Below are 18193 nucleotides of genomic sequence, written 5' to 3' on the forward strand. Positions count from 1 at the left end.
GTTGATTTCCATCATGGTGACGAGCGACATTCAGTGCACTGACACAACGCAGTTTGTATGTTTACTAACAGCATCAGATGCACTCAAATGCTTATTTATTTGAGTCTTGACCTTTGCATTTCAGATATAATTGGGGACTACCGTAAGTATTTTATTCATTGCATTTTCATGATTAAATTCGAAATGCAAGCCATTATATTATCGACCAAGATTTGTGCACGTTTCTACATGTATACGGCTTACCATAAATTACCGCTCTCATGTCTCAAGCGAAAGTTTGGATGATTGAATAGTATTACATAACATACCATGTCTACTAGTGTTCTCCGCGATTCTTTGTTATACTTTGAATAACGCGACATCAAGCATTCTCCCTTTCCGTCTGTATTTCTGTACGTCTGTGCGTCTGTGCGAAGTTTCCTGTCTCAGCCATAAGTGTGCCAAATAAAATAAAACATGGCTAAACTGACCATAATCATAAGTCGACATTGCATGTATAGTACCAGTCTCTCAGCTCAAATGTCACAATTAGAGGAAGGAGGTAAATTTCATGTTTTAAGACAAAAGTAAAATAGGGGCATCCGTGGCCTTTAGACAAATGTCTTGATGTGAACAAACATATTTTTTTATAATTATATTTATTAAAAACACGTCGTTTTAGTGTGTGTCTGACAACTAGAAACATGTTTAATAAACGTTATCTAACCAATGTTAATAACTACTTTCCAAAGAAGAAAACGTTATGCTAGTTTCGTATTTGTGGTTTAATTGTATCACGGCTGGCAATCCTGTGACTTTTATTTCAGCTTTGTTTGAACGTAATTGCATATTTTGACAATGTGTGTTGAAATGTCTCTTAAGCTTATACATACTTTAAATTAAGCGCTAAACAACTTATTTATGCATGCTTCTGACTCAATGTCGAAGACAAAACACTTATTAGCATATATGAATCTATTATACAGAAAAAGTGAGTTACCTATCTGAATGACATTGCATACTTGAACTTAATATGTTAATTACTTGTCAGACTATTCTTAATATGTATACATTATACAAATTGTACTTACCATTTTCAGCAATTCATGGCTGTGAGAAATATATTAATTAATCAAATGATTTAGCATTGTAAAACAGCCATTGGCGATGCTAAAGCTGCAGCTTGAAAACATTTTTTAAGGCAACTTTGACAAAATGAAAACATTGCTATTTTGTTTGTCGAACAACTAAAATGAACGCATTTTTAAGGGAAAGAACAACTGTTTCATTATATAAATCTGCCAGTAACACGTCTCTAGAGAAAATCGTCAATAATACAATTTGTCGATACCTTGTACATGTAATACACGTAAGAAAAGTCTATTATATAAATTGCTCTAAAGACTGGAGTTCGTGGATAGTCATTGTTTGTTTCAAATAAAGTACGTGTACAAGGTACGTGCGCATGAACTACACCATAATCATTTCCATCTTCGGAAGACCCTGATTAGATTATATAGATGGGCTACCTCATCCAACAAAGATAGTCAATGAACTTTCAGTAGCCAAGCAATATACAATACTCTTCTTACTATGAAGCCTTACAACTTTTTTATCCTTGTCCATTTAACACGTCTTTTTTCACCATGTCATGCCCGTGATGTTTACATAATCATATTGGTGCAATTGAAATAAAAAATAACTTTAAATAAGTAAAAGTTTTCCATGGTAAAATATTCGTATGATATGTTGAAGTTGTATTTATTCGCATATTTGTTTGCTGTGGGGGACTGATCGAGAGTTTATTGTTTATTTGGACAAAGGAAAGGCCAGGGCTTACATGTCATTGAAACGGAACGGAAAAGGTGCGAAAACAGATTGGCTGACTGCAAACACACATTTGGAGGACGGTATGTTATGTATAAAATGTTTCATATCAACATCAATTTTATTGTATTACGCCACGTATTGTGTTTTTAATGTTGGACCACAAAAAGGTCATCCACGTTTTTTTTTAAAGAATGCACACTATGATAAGGGCTCGTGAATTGGGTAATATGTAGTTCTAAATTTTATGCAATCACGCAGGAGTAAAAGCCTTACTGCAACACAAATGCTGTACATATTTTATTCATGCCCTGTAGTGAATAATTCAGCGTGATTAAATGTGTAATGTATATTTGACATTTGTTTTGCATTCAATTTTATTTAAGCGTTTAAAAGTATTAAAACACCGTGTAATTGCCTGTCGTTTCACAATCTTTGTCGTTACAATTTTAAAGCAGCCCTTCGAATAGTTTGTGTTATTGTATGTACATCAATAAAGAATATTGCTTCTCTTTGATCGCACATACTGCATTTGTTCTAGACCAATTTACTTCGATAAGTAAAACATTTGTTCTTTGGCGTTATAAAAGCAAATAATCAAATTAAATCTTCATAAAGTAAAGTCATCAGATCTTCTTTCTCTTTTAAAATTAATTCTTTAAATTTGAGATACACTTAGGAAGTTTATACTTCTATGAAGTCATTTTGTACGAAGACAATGTGCGTGCAAAGCGCCTACCATGGGCGTCGTTTCATTTCGTTTTGTTTATTAATACTCTCAGCACATTTGTTATAATGTGATCAAGAGGTTTAAAGTTGAGTTACAAAATAAGTCAAGTATGGGTCAAGCTGTATGGGTTAGGTAACATATACAATATTATTGTACAACACAGTAACTAGGATGATATAAACAAACAGCAAAGTACTAGATCAGATGCAGATACTATCTGTATATTAATACGAATACAAATGCAGCAAGCAAATAAGGCATTTGGTATATAATCAACAGTATATATGTTATAAGCATAACATTAAGCTGGCATCAACATTATTTATAAACAATATCAGCCAGGTGTATTTTTAAAATAATCTAAAATAGTCTTTATAAATTTTACTCAATTACACAATTTTGATCTATCTGTTTCATTCATGATTCTTTTAAAAAGTATTGCATTTTTGGTATTATGTCTAATGTATGGGAATAGTTGCTGTCGTTGGTTTGCAAAGAAAGGACAGTTCAAAATGTAATGGAATTCATCACCAATGTCATTTAAATTACACATGTGACACTTTCTTAGGTTACGTTCAATATTTTGCTAACGGCCCTTTTCAATTGGCAGATGGTGGTTACACATACGGAACTTAATAAAGTAAGGTAAATAATAATCAGATACAAACTCAAAATAATTCTCTAGTCCAAACGTGTCTTTTAAGTATCGATAGTTGAGACATTATGGTATTGAATTTATATCGGATGACCATTGCTGTATATATTGATCACAAAGAACTTTGTTGTATTTTGCCAATAAATAAATGCTTAGTGCCAGTAAAATATTGATTATTCCAGACATAGCTCATTCCACATTGATCAAAAATACATTTCATGGTATCGATCCATTTGAACTTAAAATCGTTTACACTTGCATGGGAAACTATTAGCTTATACATTATCGCGCTGAGCTTACTTTGATCATTTGTAACAAGGTCATACCAATACCCGACCATTCGCTTTTTAATTAATTACAACTAATAGTGGATAACGACCAAAAGCCCCATAAATCATGACATGTGGTGTACCTTTTTTAACACCAAGGATATGTTTAAAAAAATCAGTGTGAACCTTTTCAATAGTTGATAAGTCTCCGTAACCCAATACTTCGCACCCGTATGTTAAAATTGGAACAATAGTATTGTCGAACAGTTTCAATTGACATTCAATAGATACATCGAGGTTTCTTACTTTTCTTTATAACAGTCTAAATATTGCGTTTCTTGCCTGTTCTACTACATGCTTTTTTGCTAAGAAGAATTGTTTTTAGAGAACATCACACCTAAATATTGAAAATAATCAACTATCTATCTAATGAGTATTCATGTATTTTATATCTCTTTTTCGTTTCATTTTGTCACCAAAAACATAAATTTTGCCGTTTGCGGAGGCCTCTGCTACACACAAATAATTCAGAACACTTACCAGATATTTTAATACATGATTTTATGGAGCTATACATATTTTTAATAATGTTTAGGAAGTTACCACATATATCATATCTTATTAATTTTGACCACAAACCTTCCCTCCGTACATAATGAAAGGCTTTTTTAAGTCAACGAATGCGCAGAACAATTTATTCTTTTTAACTTTTAAATACTCGGCAAGCATGTGTAATACAAAAATACTATCGATGGTGCTGTATTTCTTTCGAAAGCCCGCTTGATTAACGTTTAAAGCATTAACAGTTTCAATATATTCAGTAAGTCTGTTATTTAAAATACAGGTGAACAGTTTACATAAACAGCTAAGCAGTGGTATTGGGCGATAATTATCTGGCAGATGCACGTCACCTTTATTTTTATATATTGGTAGTATACAACCAGTTGTCCAGGATTCTGGCAGGTAACCTGTTGTCAGAATCATGTTAAGTATTTTGTAAAATAAATCTGTTAATTTATCTATGCTGTTTTTTAATTTATTCATTATATTTCCATTTTTAAGGGACCGGACGGCTTTATGAATTTTTTCTACGGATATTTCGGCATTAAGATTAGTTCGGGAATCGATACTGGGGTATTCCACATAAGTTTCGGCACTGTTGTCAGTTTCATCAGCATTGATGTTCTTATAGAAATCATAAAACACGTTTATATCAACATCCGGTATTCGTTGTTTCTTACTAATGCTATTTATATAATTCCAATAATCTTTCGGTTTAGAAGATTTCATACTTTTCAATTTTTTACGAAACTCTTATTTTTTAAACTATCAATTCTCTGCGTAATGTTCTTTTATAATGCCTGCTTGCTTTGTTTAGATCAGATTTGTTTGCCTGATTTTTAGTGAAATGATAATTTCGTTTGCAATTATGATATTTTTTACACGCGTCTTTGCACTTGTTATTGAACCAAGGCTTACGTGAATTTAGTTTCGTATGATAAGAATATGTACATCTTTAGATATTTCGTTTATCAACGTTTTTTTCTGGTATTTCACAATCATCTATTTTTGAAACAACCTTTTGTATATTGTCATTATCAACATTAAATTAAAACATATTAGCCTTATCATCATTCCATGGTTTAATTTTTTCATTATTGGGATTTACATTGACATTGTTGCAAATATCTTGCACCTTTAGAGTGAAAATAAGGGGGCAGTGGATATCAGATAGCAAATAATTAAAAGTGTCAATTTTAAAAGAGCTGAACAGTCTAAGTGAGTATGATGAAGAAATAACATAATCAATAACAGAAGCTTCATGGCAAGTAAATTCTACTCTACCTTTATCCTCGAAAGCTCGCCCATTCAAAATTACACAGTCATTACTTTTACAATAATGGACAATATCTCTGCCGGCCTTATGTATAAATTTATCTTTCGAGTTCCGCTTAACTAGAAAACGGTAAGTATTGAATTCGTTAATTAAATCAACATCAAATAGGATATCCGTGTTAACATCAATTAAGTCAAAAATATTATCATCGACAAATGTTATATCAGCGAGATTTCCCGTTCTCGCATTTATATCCCCCATAGTTATGACATTCTAATTGTTACAACAAAAAGTTTCATATTCGGTCAAAAATTCGTCATACAGTTCCTGTTTAAAATATTTTGAATTTGCGGGCGGTACATATATAGCTCCAAATATGACATCTTCGTCTGTTTTAAAAATAATTTTATCTAATTTAAACCACTGAACATATTCGTTTTCAGTATATACTTGGGTTAAGTATTCACTGATTGAATTTCTTACAAACAATGCAATTCCATCTGATTTTTATGCCCCCGAAGGAGGGAATATAGTGATCGGACCGTCCGTCCGTCTGTCCTTCTGTCTGTTTTTCCGTCACACTTTGCATTTAAGTTTCGCATTAGGTTTCGAAATATGCTCATAACTTCTATGTCCCTTCACATAGCAATTTGATATCTGGCATGCATGTGTATCTCATGGAGCTGCACATTTTGAGTGGTGAAAGGTATAGGTCAAGGTCATCCTTCAAGGTCAAAGGTAAAAAAACATGTATCAAAGCGGCGCAGAAGGGGGCATTGTGTTTCTGACAAACACATCTCTTGTTTTACATAGTTCTGTGTTCGATGTTTTTAAAATACATTCATAATTAGGCAATTGAATAACATCTAAATCATCAAGGTGTGTTTCAAGACAGCAAATTATATGATGTTGTGTAATGTAATCGGTAAAGTCGGGAGCAAGTAATTTAGAGGACCGTCCACATACATTCACACAACATAATGAAACAGTATTTTTAGGATCACCACGGCTATCCTATAGATGTGTTTTTTCCACACCGGAAGTAATCCGCGAAGCCATGCGCTGCGAGGATGATCGGCGTTCTCGTTGGGGACCCAGTCAGGGTATTGCTTGGTCATCAGCTCTGACCTCAGTTCCGTCGACGTATAATCTGTCCCTGACAAGAACGGCCTTCTTGTTGTCGCGCCTGGCTTGGCGGAGGATTGGATACAGCTTACGGCGTGTGGCATCAATCTCTTTCGGAAACTGTTCGTGTATGCCATAAGCGGTGCGTTGTTAAAGCGAGACTATACGATTTTGTCAAACATTTATGAATTTATATAAAATTTGTAAAAAACTTATTAAACATATATTTCAATATAAATTAAAATAAAAGTTAAGAAGAACATGCGTCGAAAAATGCGAAATAAGCCAGATATTTAATTCTAAAATCGAACATGTCTGTACAGTCGAATTCGCCAGCATGTATATCATGCATGTACGATGTGAATCATAATTTCGTTTAACGGTTCATTTTAAATTCCTGCAGCCATATCTTTTCATACGACACACGAACACTAACTAAAGAGACGAATGCTTCGGTTATTGTAGGAAAATATGTACGAAATATCTTCGTCACAATCGGCTCGAGGTGCTAATTTGTATTTGCTGCATTTTATGAAATTCGTCTTAAATGTATCATTTTTTCTTGCCTATTTTGTGTTATTGTAACATATTTTTATCAATATATTACAATTTAACACATATAAAAATCGTATAGTTTCGCTTGAATCGACATCTGCTTATATTTGTACAACAATTAACTATTGTTTTGAAAAGTAATATACACGTTTATGCAAGTAAGAATTACGCAACGTTTGCGTAAATTCAGGCAACCTTTGGCACAGTTGACGGCGACCTCAATTAAGATACTACTGTCTTAAATAATATAGTACATTAAGCTTTACGGAAACTCTTTAAGTCTTGTTTATGTGGACGAAATGCGTTTTTTTCTGTGTCTGCGGCATAATTAAACGGCATCATAATCGTTAATATTTTCAACATTATTATTTATTTCTTCTTCAACAACCATTTCAGCTCAACCTATTATACACATGTTGCTGCGGAAATCGCTTCCCGAATGGCGATTCTAGATCAGTATAACGGTAATACAAATGTTTGTATAATTTTTGGTATGATATATATATAGTCTGTATTCATAACATATATGTGTATCCATGATGCAATATTATATCATTAAATGTATTCATTCGCAAAAGACACAAACAACAATTTGCTGTTCCTTTTTAAATGTTTCTAATAAACGCAGTAAACATAATATTACACGTCAGAATCATTATCTTAGCATAAATCCTTGAAAGCCAAGTAATTAAGCAAACATTTTCCGCTGAGTTTTAAGTTTTTACACAATATGTGTAATATGGTGTAGATAAGTTTACATTATTTATAATCTTTATTGTTATAGACACGATAATGAAATATGTTCAATTTGGATTCACTCCGTGTTATCAATGTTTCTATAATTTTAGTGCACGAGTTTATATGTTAATACATGCGACGCCTTATTGCACAGAACACTAACCCGTGACTGGTGACCAAGAAGTAAGGTTAAAACGTCAGCATCAGAGAATATATCCTTGGTCATTTGACGAAATATATCTACGTACTTTTTTTACTTGATACTCAACGGTATATTTATGTTTTGTGCTATTTTTATTTTGGTGTTCGTTAGGTGCATGATGTTATTGATTATATGTTCCATAGTGCACTATCTAATATTATAAACCTAAATATACCATAAAATTAGTAGTCGGCATTCGTACCACGTGACCGTATGTTTTCCGTATTCCACGTGCGTAAGTCCAATAAGTTCATTACGAACGCCCCAAGCGAAACCTCATTTTAAAACCGATTATTTAACTCGCATCGTCTATGTACTCGTTCACATATATCACCTTATTATACACATTGCTGTTAAATAACCAAGTATTATTGTTTAAATAAAATTTATTTTATTGTTAGTTGAAAATTGTATACTCTTACGTGTAGTGACAAATCACACACGATATATTTTATTCCTGTTTTAAATATTGTTCAGTAATAAGCAATACCACGTGTGGTGTTAAATTCATTAATTAGCATCTGGCAAAAAAACGTCCTCCATTTCATCAGTTAAAATGTATTTTTTACTTTCGCAATAATATTCCCATAAGGAATAGAGATGTTTATAGTAGTAGTACATGTAATATGTCATTTAACATAGTTTGGAAATTTCATGAATCATGAACTGTTTTAACCCAATACAACTTTACAATTGGAAACTGTACAATAGAAAAGAAGCAGAAATTCTTCCCTATTGGATTCGAGCTTGGCACCTTTTGTGCAACATCCATCGCGCTTCATCTGAGCCTTTTTGGCTTTTCACTTAACCTGCGTACTTCATTTACACTAGATTACACAAAGGCTATCGCGTGTATGAAAACTATACTATTTACGATTATCGTATTTATTTCGTGTAAATCCTACGCTACTTGAGATAATTTTGTTAGAATACAACAGTTTGAATCGATATGATTTAAGTGTGTTTCATTCATATGGATGTTTTCTTGTTCGATATTGCTTATAATATATTTCTAAGAACTGACATGTAGTTTCGTCGACGTTTAGTTTACTTTAAGACAAAGTCATTAAACATGTCCTGAATAATAATTCTGTTCGATGCATAGGCTTGTTTACTTTATATACGATTATCTGTTTAATGTGAATAACAAGCTTGGTGCTTTTATGTCAATTTAAAGTTACATAACTTTATGTTTATGTTTGATTGCGGTTATGTACTATATGACCAATTTTATTGATGATATATATCAGGATGAAACCAAAGTATTTTAAGTAATTTTCTTTGTCGCTTATATGGTTTTGTATAATATTTGCTGTACTTGAATTTAAGATGCAAAATTATAGAATCTTAAAATAATATATGGAAGAATATATAATATAAATAACACAGACGTATGTGACATGGATAAATTTAAATATTGTCAAAAGAATTGTCGTTAAAAATTGAAGTAAAAATCATCAGCGATTAAAATCAATAATTGTTATGATTGTACACATGAGATATATATATAATGATGCTATATTCCAATATTGTTTTACTTAACTGTTAACTAAATATCACGAATACTGAAAAAAATATACAAATAGCACTTAATTTCTTGATTGTTAATCGTTTTGTCATTTGTATAGTGCTCCTACTTGGACTAACATGTTTAGTTAATTATATAATATGAGTATTGGTATTTAAGCAGATAAAAATAAATATAAGTGTTAATGAAAAACTTGTTATTTTTGACACGTCATAATCGTTCATTTTAATATTCCATCAAGGCATAAATAAGTACGAATATAACATGTTTACGCTGTCTTAACGCAGATAATCCTCACGTACACCTTCGAGTTTAATGTTACAATTATGCTGAAAGCAAACGCATAACACTTCAATAATAATAATTAAATAAGTTTTTACCAACCTTTAACCGCGGTATTAATGTATTTAAAGTAGCATGTATCTACGTTTATCTTCATGTTCTTTTGATTGTCATTTAATTGCACAAGTCCATGCATAGTATGTACGTAAACATGTACACGTTTTACATGCAGAAAACAATATAGCGAAACCACATTATCTAGAAAGCCACATGAATAAATTAGCGAGTAGGACATATTCGAAGCTAAAATAACCAAAAAAAAACAATATTGTTTATTTAAAAAAGTTAATGTAACTGATGTCAGATTCTTGCGATACGTAATTGTAATTAAGACGATATTCAATCCAGAGCATCGGTTAAGAAGCCATGTCGAATTTGATATTGTTCTCTTTACATACCAGTACTCCATATTATTAGTTACAAAACAACGAATTAAAAACATACGCTGGGCAAAAGTTACGGAATTAACAGTCACGTATACTAACAGTCACTTTTAACAATATTAAGATGTGTTTGTGAAACACTATGCCTCCATATATTTTACATTTGACCTTGAAGGATGACCTTGACCTTTCACCACTCAAAATGTGCACCTATGTGAGATACACATGCATGCCAAATATCAAGTTGCTATTTTCAATAGTGCAAAATTTATGGCCAATGTTAAAGTTTGACGCAAACAAACAAACCAACAAACCTACAAACAAACAGACAGGGCAAAAACAATATGTCCCTCAGTATAGACTGGGGGACATACAAATATAGCAATAACTAAAATACTGAGGAAAATAACGTTCATAATTAAACAGTTATTTATCTGACTTACTTATAACAGCACCTCTTCTGCTTGGTACAACTGCCCCGAACACAAATTAATGCCATAACCAATATTGATTTGGCCAGGGCACAATAGTAACATACGTAGCGGAAATGTGCAAGGGGCTTATATACACACTATTATTGGAAAGGAAATCACTATAATAAATTATAATTGTATTTTAAACTCATGATTGCATTCCATAATGTAATTTGTACATGTTTAATTTTGTTGAAGTGATACATACATGCAAAAAATCGAAGTTAATCTCCCTTAAAGACAAACCGATTACTATGTGGTCCGTATTACATTATGCAATGATTACGTTGATTTTCCATATCACGATGCGACATTTGAAATGTTGTATATACATTATTGTTTTACTGTTTTTTCTGTGATGCGTGGCAATCTTTGTGTATGTGGCGATCAAGCCTTCAACAAACGTATCCTTTTAAACACATGTATTACAACATAACTAAAATGAGTTTGCATTGTACTCTTATAAAAGTATGTTAAAGACATGGAGGAGTTGGCATGAATATAAGCGTGTATCAAATTAACAAACCCCGAGAAACATACTCAAAACTTTCCGTGTTATAAAAAGTGTAATTATATGTTTGATATAATTACTCTGTGTCAATTAATTATGTCGTTTACACAATACAATGCAAATTTTATTAAACACTTTCGCAGACAGACAGACTCTTCATTACAATATCATTAAAATTTGCTCTTATCTTTGCGTATAGCAGACAAATCATTAAAGGATGCTGTTTCTCTTTCAACACATGTCTTACAGATAAAAAACACGTTCGTTTCCGTGTACTTCATAAAATTCTGTTTCAATACGAAGAGATGCAACATTACAGCGGGATTATGCCAAGGCAGTACGATGTGCTCGATTTTTCGTTTTTCGTATTACACCTTACGTATGGCTTTACAGTGGACTCCGTCTTGCCAATAGCCTATAGCTTCAAAGTGTATTAAGTGTATTACCCCCATTTGCGCGTATTAGACCATGTTCTCTTTTAACGATGTCTTCCCATTTACGCTTAAATGCGTTAAAAATTGCTGGATTGTATCTACTATCATAGACTGTTGTTGCTCTTCACTGTATATATGATCATGCCCAAGAGCAGCATTTTGCAATTTTGTACTTACTGATGTAATCGTTTTGCTCCAGTTGTTTCGTCGTTCGTCTAGTTTAGTAGTAAAATCACTGTTTATAAAGTCCGTATTCGTCCATCCTGTTTGGGTATAAACATTGTCCTCGCATACAATGTGCGGCGGAGCACATCCATCACATGTCTCCTGCCACTGCTGCGTTTGGTGTATATCTCCCAACACCTAGGAAGAAGCGGCAGGCGTTTTGATGGACGACGGTTATTAATGGAATATTGCGTATCCTACATTGTGCAGCCTATTGTTGGCCAAATCATTGTGTCGTATAGCTTGGTAAAGACTTTATAGTTCATTCCACCTAGCGATTGATACTTCGAGATTAGTCACCCAAGCGCTATAGACCCTGACTGTTTTACGTGTTTTGTGGTAAAAGAATGTAAAAGTCCATTGTGTATGTTAAAGCGAGGCCAAGGTAGCACTATCGACTTAATCATTCTATAATTTATTGGTTGTACTTTAATAATCTCCGTCGGCGATGGTTTTGCTGTTCTAAAATGTAAGCTTCACGTTTTATTGATATTTATTATTATATTCTTTGTCCGCGTTTCCCCGTTTTAATTCGGATATTGATAGTGCGAAATCAGGGTGCGAGGCTGTGTCATTACGATGCGAAGTTGCTATTTAAACGGTGCAACATCGCGAGATAAAGATGCGACTTTGCGTTGCGTAAATACGATGAGAGATCGCGACTTGTTCCGAATGTTTTGACCTTTGAGTAAACAAGAGCAGGAACGTGGAAAAACGATGCTAAGACATGAGATTACGGCCTCGCATCATGTTCTTGCATCACAATTTATCTCTTGTAAAAAGTTTCCGCTGTCGCCCTTATAATCAAATGCGAAACAACGAGATCCAATCAGAACACCTGGATGAACAGCAAAATTGGCCAGGCATTGTGGTGTGTGTGAATTTCGAAGTTTATTTACGTCTCCATTAGTTTCTTCGTATAGTGCATCTATAGGGTTGACCTGCCCCTGTGATCTTTCAGGAATGTTTTTTAGCAAAAGTGGGTCAACTTTACCCCGGCTACCCGGGTATTCGCCAAAGATATACTTTTCATCCATAAAGACCAGTGGACGGTGGCCAATGAGACTTTAATTTGCTCTGGTAGAGAGGTTCATCTGTGACTCGTCAGATAAGCAGTCAAGAAGTCGATAGTAAAGGAGCCGCCGAATATTATATTTTACCGATATGACTTTCATTTTTTTAAAGTAGGTATGACACCAAAGATGTGGTTACCTTTATTAAGTTATGAGGAATTATATGGTATGTATTTCACCTGATTAAGTTGTATTGTAATTTTTAAACTCCATACTTATTTATTATAAATGTTTAGTAGTTATGTAATGGTTAGGGATATAGTTATATAATGTCTATAGGAATACACTAGACTGAAATTTTATTCAATATGTTTTATTGATTGAAGTCATTTGATGACTGTTGAGCCTTAATTATGCGCTCTCTGGCCCAAGAGAGGTATTAGTGGGAGTTCGAGTTGACGCCCCGATTCCATAGGTGCCGATGGTTCTTTTAAGTACCCGGTGTATAGAACCGATACGCTGCAACCCCGTCGCGGAAGACAGGTAAGTTTGCATAAATAATTAACAACTGTGTTACACAATAACTATGCGCAGTGATCCAACTCGTTGTGATGGCGCTTGAATAGAAACCCACAATCCTTTGCCTGCAAAATGTTAAAATTCCGTGCAGTTATTAATATGGCAAACTGTTTTAGTTCAAATAAAAAGGGGTTAATAAGCAAACGCGATAAATATGAACACACATTTGATTGAAATATAAAGAAAGTCATGTCATCAGGACAAAGACGCACGGACGGGATAGAGATTTGCCATGTGCGCACATTGCCGATTAGCTCCATGCGAACCCTATGTTGAACAAGAAAAGCATTCCTGCCTAATTCCACACAAAAAAATTTGTAGTCGTCGTCGACCAAGGCCATGGGGATTATTGAATGGTAATAGTAAAAGTAAATGGAGCTACCATACCAAGGACAATTAACGGTGATGTGGAATACAACAACACGGTTATGTTACTGCAATAGGTCGCCGAACTGCTTGATGATGCTCTTTTACTCATCTTGCGTTTCAAGACAGGGCATTGGTTCCACAGCAACTTCTACAATTACGCATCGCAGACTTAGAGGATGATCTTGGAGATGATGGTCTGTGAGACCCGAAAGCCATAATTAGACTGTGGTAACTGTCCCCGATAATAGCTTCCGCATTGTTTTTTGCGAACTTACCGCCATCTGTCAGATGCTTCATGCAGTATTTTCTCTTCGGCTTGATTCTTTGCTCCATCGGTGTCAAGATCTTTTGGTATGCCTGTTAACCCATGTTCAGGTTATTAAAGAAGCCTTTTCGTTTTTGTCTTCAGTGCTCCCGTCAACCACACGTAATCAACCAAGCCTTGTCGTCTGGCCAGCAATTGTCTGATCCAGATGGTCCTCCCTTTCATTCTATTCACTGGTTTAGATAAATTTGTTTCGCGAATTTCTATTTCTCTGTTGTAGCTCCTCTTTAGCAATCAGGATACTGTTTTTGTAACCTGAGCTTTTTGCAGTAGAAGCTGGCATCTCATCAGCATCGGCTTGTCCTCAGACGTCAACTCATCGCCCATGTTGCATCGTCGGTAGCACAGAAGACAACCTTACAGCGTCCATCACGGTCCTTGAAGGATATGGGTCTGAAATGTGTTCCCGGACTGTCAAGGATGCACACGGACAACCAAGGCATAAATATGGTTCTCCCCGGACCCTATACGGCTGTCCCCGGTCCCAACACGGTACCTACACGGATCACCCCGGATGGTTCTATCAACACGGCAGTTTTTTAACCTCACAAGACTGGGGCTGACTATTTTAAGCAATACTCCGCCGATTATTGAACGCCTCATAACATGCCGTGTACTCTGAGGCCATATGACTGCTGTATCAGCGGCCCAAATCAAATGGCAACCTCGGGAATATTTCTTAAAAATCGACGATTATATAGAGAATATGTGTTTGATTTGGTGGAATATCGATTTTAATTCACGAATGTTCATAGAAAATGATATTTTCACGAGTGGCGCGGCCACGACACGAGTAAGCACATAGTTTTTTTTTATGATCACGAGTCAATTAAAATCGATATTTCACCAAATCCAACAAATTTGCTTGTTATTTGAAACTAAACTTGCTTGAAACTTGCTAATTTGATGAAACGCCTATTTATATAATTATATTCAATGGCGTTGTACAAAACATATATATGTACATACAATTGATAAAAAATAAGCGGTATTGATAATATTATGCAGCATTAATTAAAGGATTAATGATCTTAAAATGTGTGATATAAAAAATAATGCTGTAAGGAACTTAAGCAATAAAACAATACCGGCTACACTATTAAAACACAGTAAAAGTAAAATAGTATGTAATAAATTGATATAACTAGAGTTAAGACAATAATTATAATGATAATATGAGCAAATATTTGGCAACATAAAGACACTGTTTTTCATTTACTAAAAGGATACGTAAAAGGATATTTCTGCACTCTGGCTGTCGGATCCCACAGCTACCGGTCACCTGTCATACTTAAGGACACTTCTTTTGGGTGTTAACCTTATTTGAACTATCGTGACTACAAGTCACAAATAGACTGACCAAGTGTGACTACAAGACACAACTTGAAGGTTAAAATTACAGTGTGACTATAAGACACAACTAGAAGGCCTAAGCATGACTAAAAGACAGCTGGTTGAGATGTAATTCAATCATTGAGCAAAGAAGCCCTAATGATTCTTGGTTACCAGTCACTTGTACAATAAATATCCTTTTCGAGCAAAGAAGCCCGCACAATTCTTTAATTGCTTGGTCCTAGTGACAAATAAGCCCGTACAACTGAGTCTCGATTATTTTTTTAAATCACAGGTATTCAGATTAAAATAGGTAGTAAAAGTCTCTGAAGAGAAATGTTTTCAAATTCCTTTTGAATATGTTTATTGATGCGGAAGTCCGGATGCTTGATGGAAGGTCATTCCACAGTTTCGGACCAACAACTCCGAAACTCTTGTCCATGAAAGTTTTTCTCTTTGTGCGTTTCACATCATAACATCCGTCATACGAGACGGTAGATCGTAGGTTATGTGCTGGTACTTTTTCTTTTAAAAGTTCTGTAAGGTATTTTGGCGCGTTACCAACAATTATACATGAAGTTCAGTAATTTGAATGTTATCCTAGCCTTTACTGGTAGCCAGTGTAGTTCATACAAGGCATCTTTTGAACTGTCATATTTCTGTCGGCCGAGTACCGATTTGGCACACATGTTTTGGATACGTTGCATTTTGTTTATTTCGCATTGAGCTGTTCCATACAAGATGAGATTGCAATAATCCAGATGGGATATTACTAAAGACAAAACGAGTATTTCCGTTGCTTCGTTTGTTAAGTATTTCCTTATGTTTTTGATTTTAAGGTAGTTGTACATGGCTGTACGGCACTTAATTTTGATGTGTTCTTTAAAATTTAGTGTTTCGTCTAAATATGCACCCAAATACCGTATGCATTTTTCTGCTTTAACAGTGTCACCAGCAATATCTATTTCTTTAGATTGACATTTATTTAATTGGGGTCTACTACCGAACATGATGAATTCCGTTTTTGATGCATTCATTTTCAGTTTATTCTCGTTCATCCAGTTGTTAATAACGAGTGCACAACTTTCAAGTTCTTGAATGGCAGTTCTTTCAACAGAAGAAGATGTAGGTTTTAATCGCTTGTTTGCGGTGTGGTCGTCTGCATTTAATGCTTACAAATGATTATTTTTGTATTTTTGCCATTCCGAACAATATAATTCCCCGTTTGGCGCCCCCATGTATTTTAAAAGGAAGCTCTTCAGTATGTTTTATTAACATCTATGCAAACTAGTCCACCTTTGTAATATTTGCCTTTAATTGGTGGTCACATTTGGGAAACAAAAGATAACTAAAAATAGTTCCGGTAAAACAATGAAAATTATCGATAATTTTCACTATTATTTTTCACTGTTTGAAACAGTGCAATATCAGTTTTATTTCACTGATATTTCTCTATACGGAATAATTAACCTGTTTGTTGTAAGTCTATGAGTTGTTCTTCTTCATTTATATTTTGATTGCTAACAGTTAATTATTACTTGAAACATTGGTAATTTTGGATTTGTATTTAGAAAGGAATATAAACATTGCAAAGTGAACCTTGGTTTAAGTTAAACTCAAAACAATTTGATTAATTGGTAAATAGTTTATCAACGTGTTCAGAATGATTAACTGTTCAAAACCGTCCACGAACTAGTGCATGCATGCTAAACTGGCAGTAATCATGAAGATGCACATTGCTTGTTTTACTACTAACTAAAGCGTGTGTAAGAAATACGTTGAATCATGCATTTTTTTGAAAGTGCTTACTGCGAAAGTTTTATAATATAAGTGTATGCTAAAAGTCGCATTCGTACATATGCGCGACAACTGATATTAGCCTGCACCTATTTAATGCGATCACGATACACGCATGTATGGAGCACATTGATTATCATTTAGGTATGTAAAGGATCGTTCATATTTTTTTAACCCTGTCGTATAAACCATATTATATAATAGAGTCATATAACTCATTAAGGAGAATTCATGGACTTTCCAGTTTTACCGAAAATTTAATTATATATCAAAATAATTGACTGATAATTGAATCCCATGTGTGTACATAGTATCGGTGGACCCTATGAGAAAATATTACTTCTTTACAAATAGGCATAATGTAATATTACATTCGTATCATTTACATTCTAATTATGGTTCTAATTTAATTTTAATAGTACTACTACTTGAACCAAATGCGATTGACTCTCGTTTCAGTTTCGATTCCATTTCGATTGAATGTCATATCCTTAACACCTTCATCAAATAAATAACAGCAAAGAGCTTAATGCACTGCAGCTGGTAAATATTGCATCACATCGGGCGCAATTAAATGAACTAACAATATAATCTTATTAATGTTTTGTATTTTAACTAAATAAACTAAAAGTACTACAAAGCATTAGGCACGTTTGTTGGGAATAGGTCTAAATGAATATATCGACCATGTAAAACCACTGTTAAGCAAACACAGAAACCACAGCAACCGCATGATGTTATAGAGATTATTGGTTATGCTGCACACTATCCAACTATTAACAATTAGGAACGAATGTATCTTATCGAGCATCATTCTTTCTCAATAATAAATAATACAGCAGAACGAACGTTAGTTATACTGTACTAAATTACGTTTTTGTTAAACTTCGGTGACGTAATTGAATGTTTCTGACCAGATGTAAAAGCTTCGGAGCCAATGTGAAGAAATGCATGATTACCAGGTT

General features: G+C 34.0%; 1 protein-coding gene across 5 annotated transcripts in view; it reads left to right on the forward strand.

Annotated features, from left to right (window-relative positions):
- LOC127851780 (uncharacterized) overlaps positions 1 to 9510 on the forward strand; it is a 69934-nt gene extending 60424 nt beyond the window's left edge. For 2 of the 5 annotated variants that reach the window (XM_052385649.1, XM_052385653.1), the window contains 5 exons: positions 125 to 142; positions 1803 to 1889; positions 3147 to 3176; positions 7374 to 7441; positions 7826 to 9510. In XM_052385649.1, the coding sequence (XP_052241609.1) occupies positions 125 to 142; positions 1803 to 1889; positions 3147 to 3176; positions 7374 to 7441; positions 7826 to 7845 (223 nt within the window). In that variant the 3' untranslated portion in view covers positions 7846 to 9510. The remainder of the gene's footprint in view (positions 1 to 124; positions 143 to 1802; positions 1890 to 3146; positions 3177 to 7373; positions 7442 to 7825) is intronic. The other 3 variants (XM_052385650.1, XM_052385651.1, XM_052385652.1) reach the window with 3 other exon arrangements.
- The last annotated feature ends 8683 nt before the right edge of the window (positions 9511 to 18193 follow it).

The sequence above is a fragment of the Dreissena polymorpha genome, chromosome 11 (genome assembly GCF_020536995.1).
Source record: "Dreissena polymorpha isolate Duluth1 chromosome 11, UMN_Dpol_1.0, whole genome shotgun sequence".
Taxonomy (NCBI): domain Eukaryota; kingdom Metazoa; phylum Mollusca; class Bivalvia; order Myida; family Dreissenidae; genus Dreissena; species Dreissena polymorpha.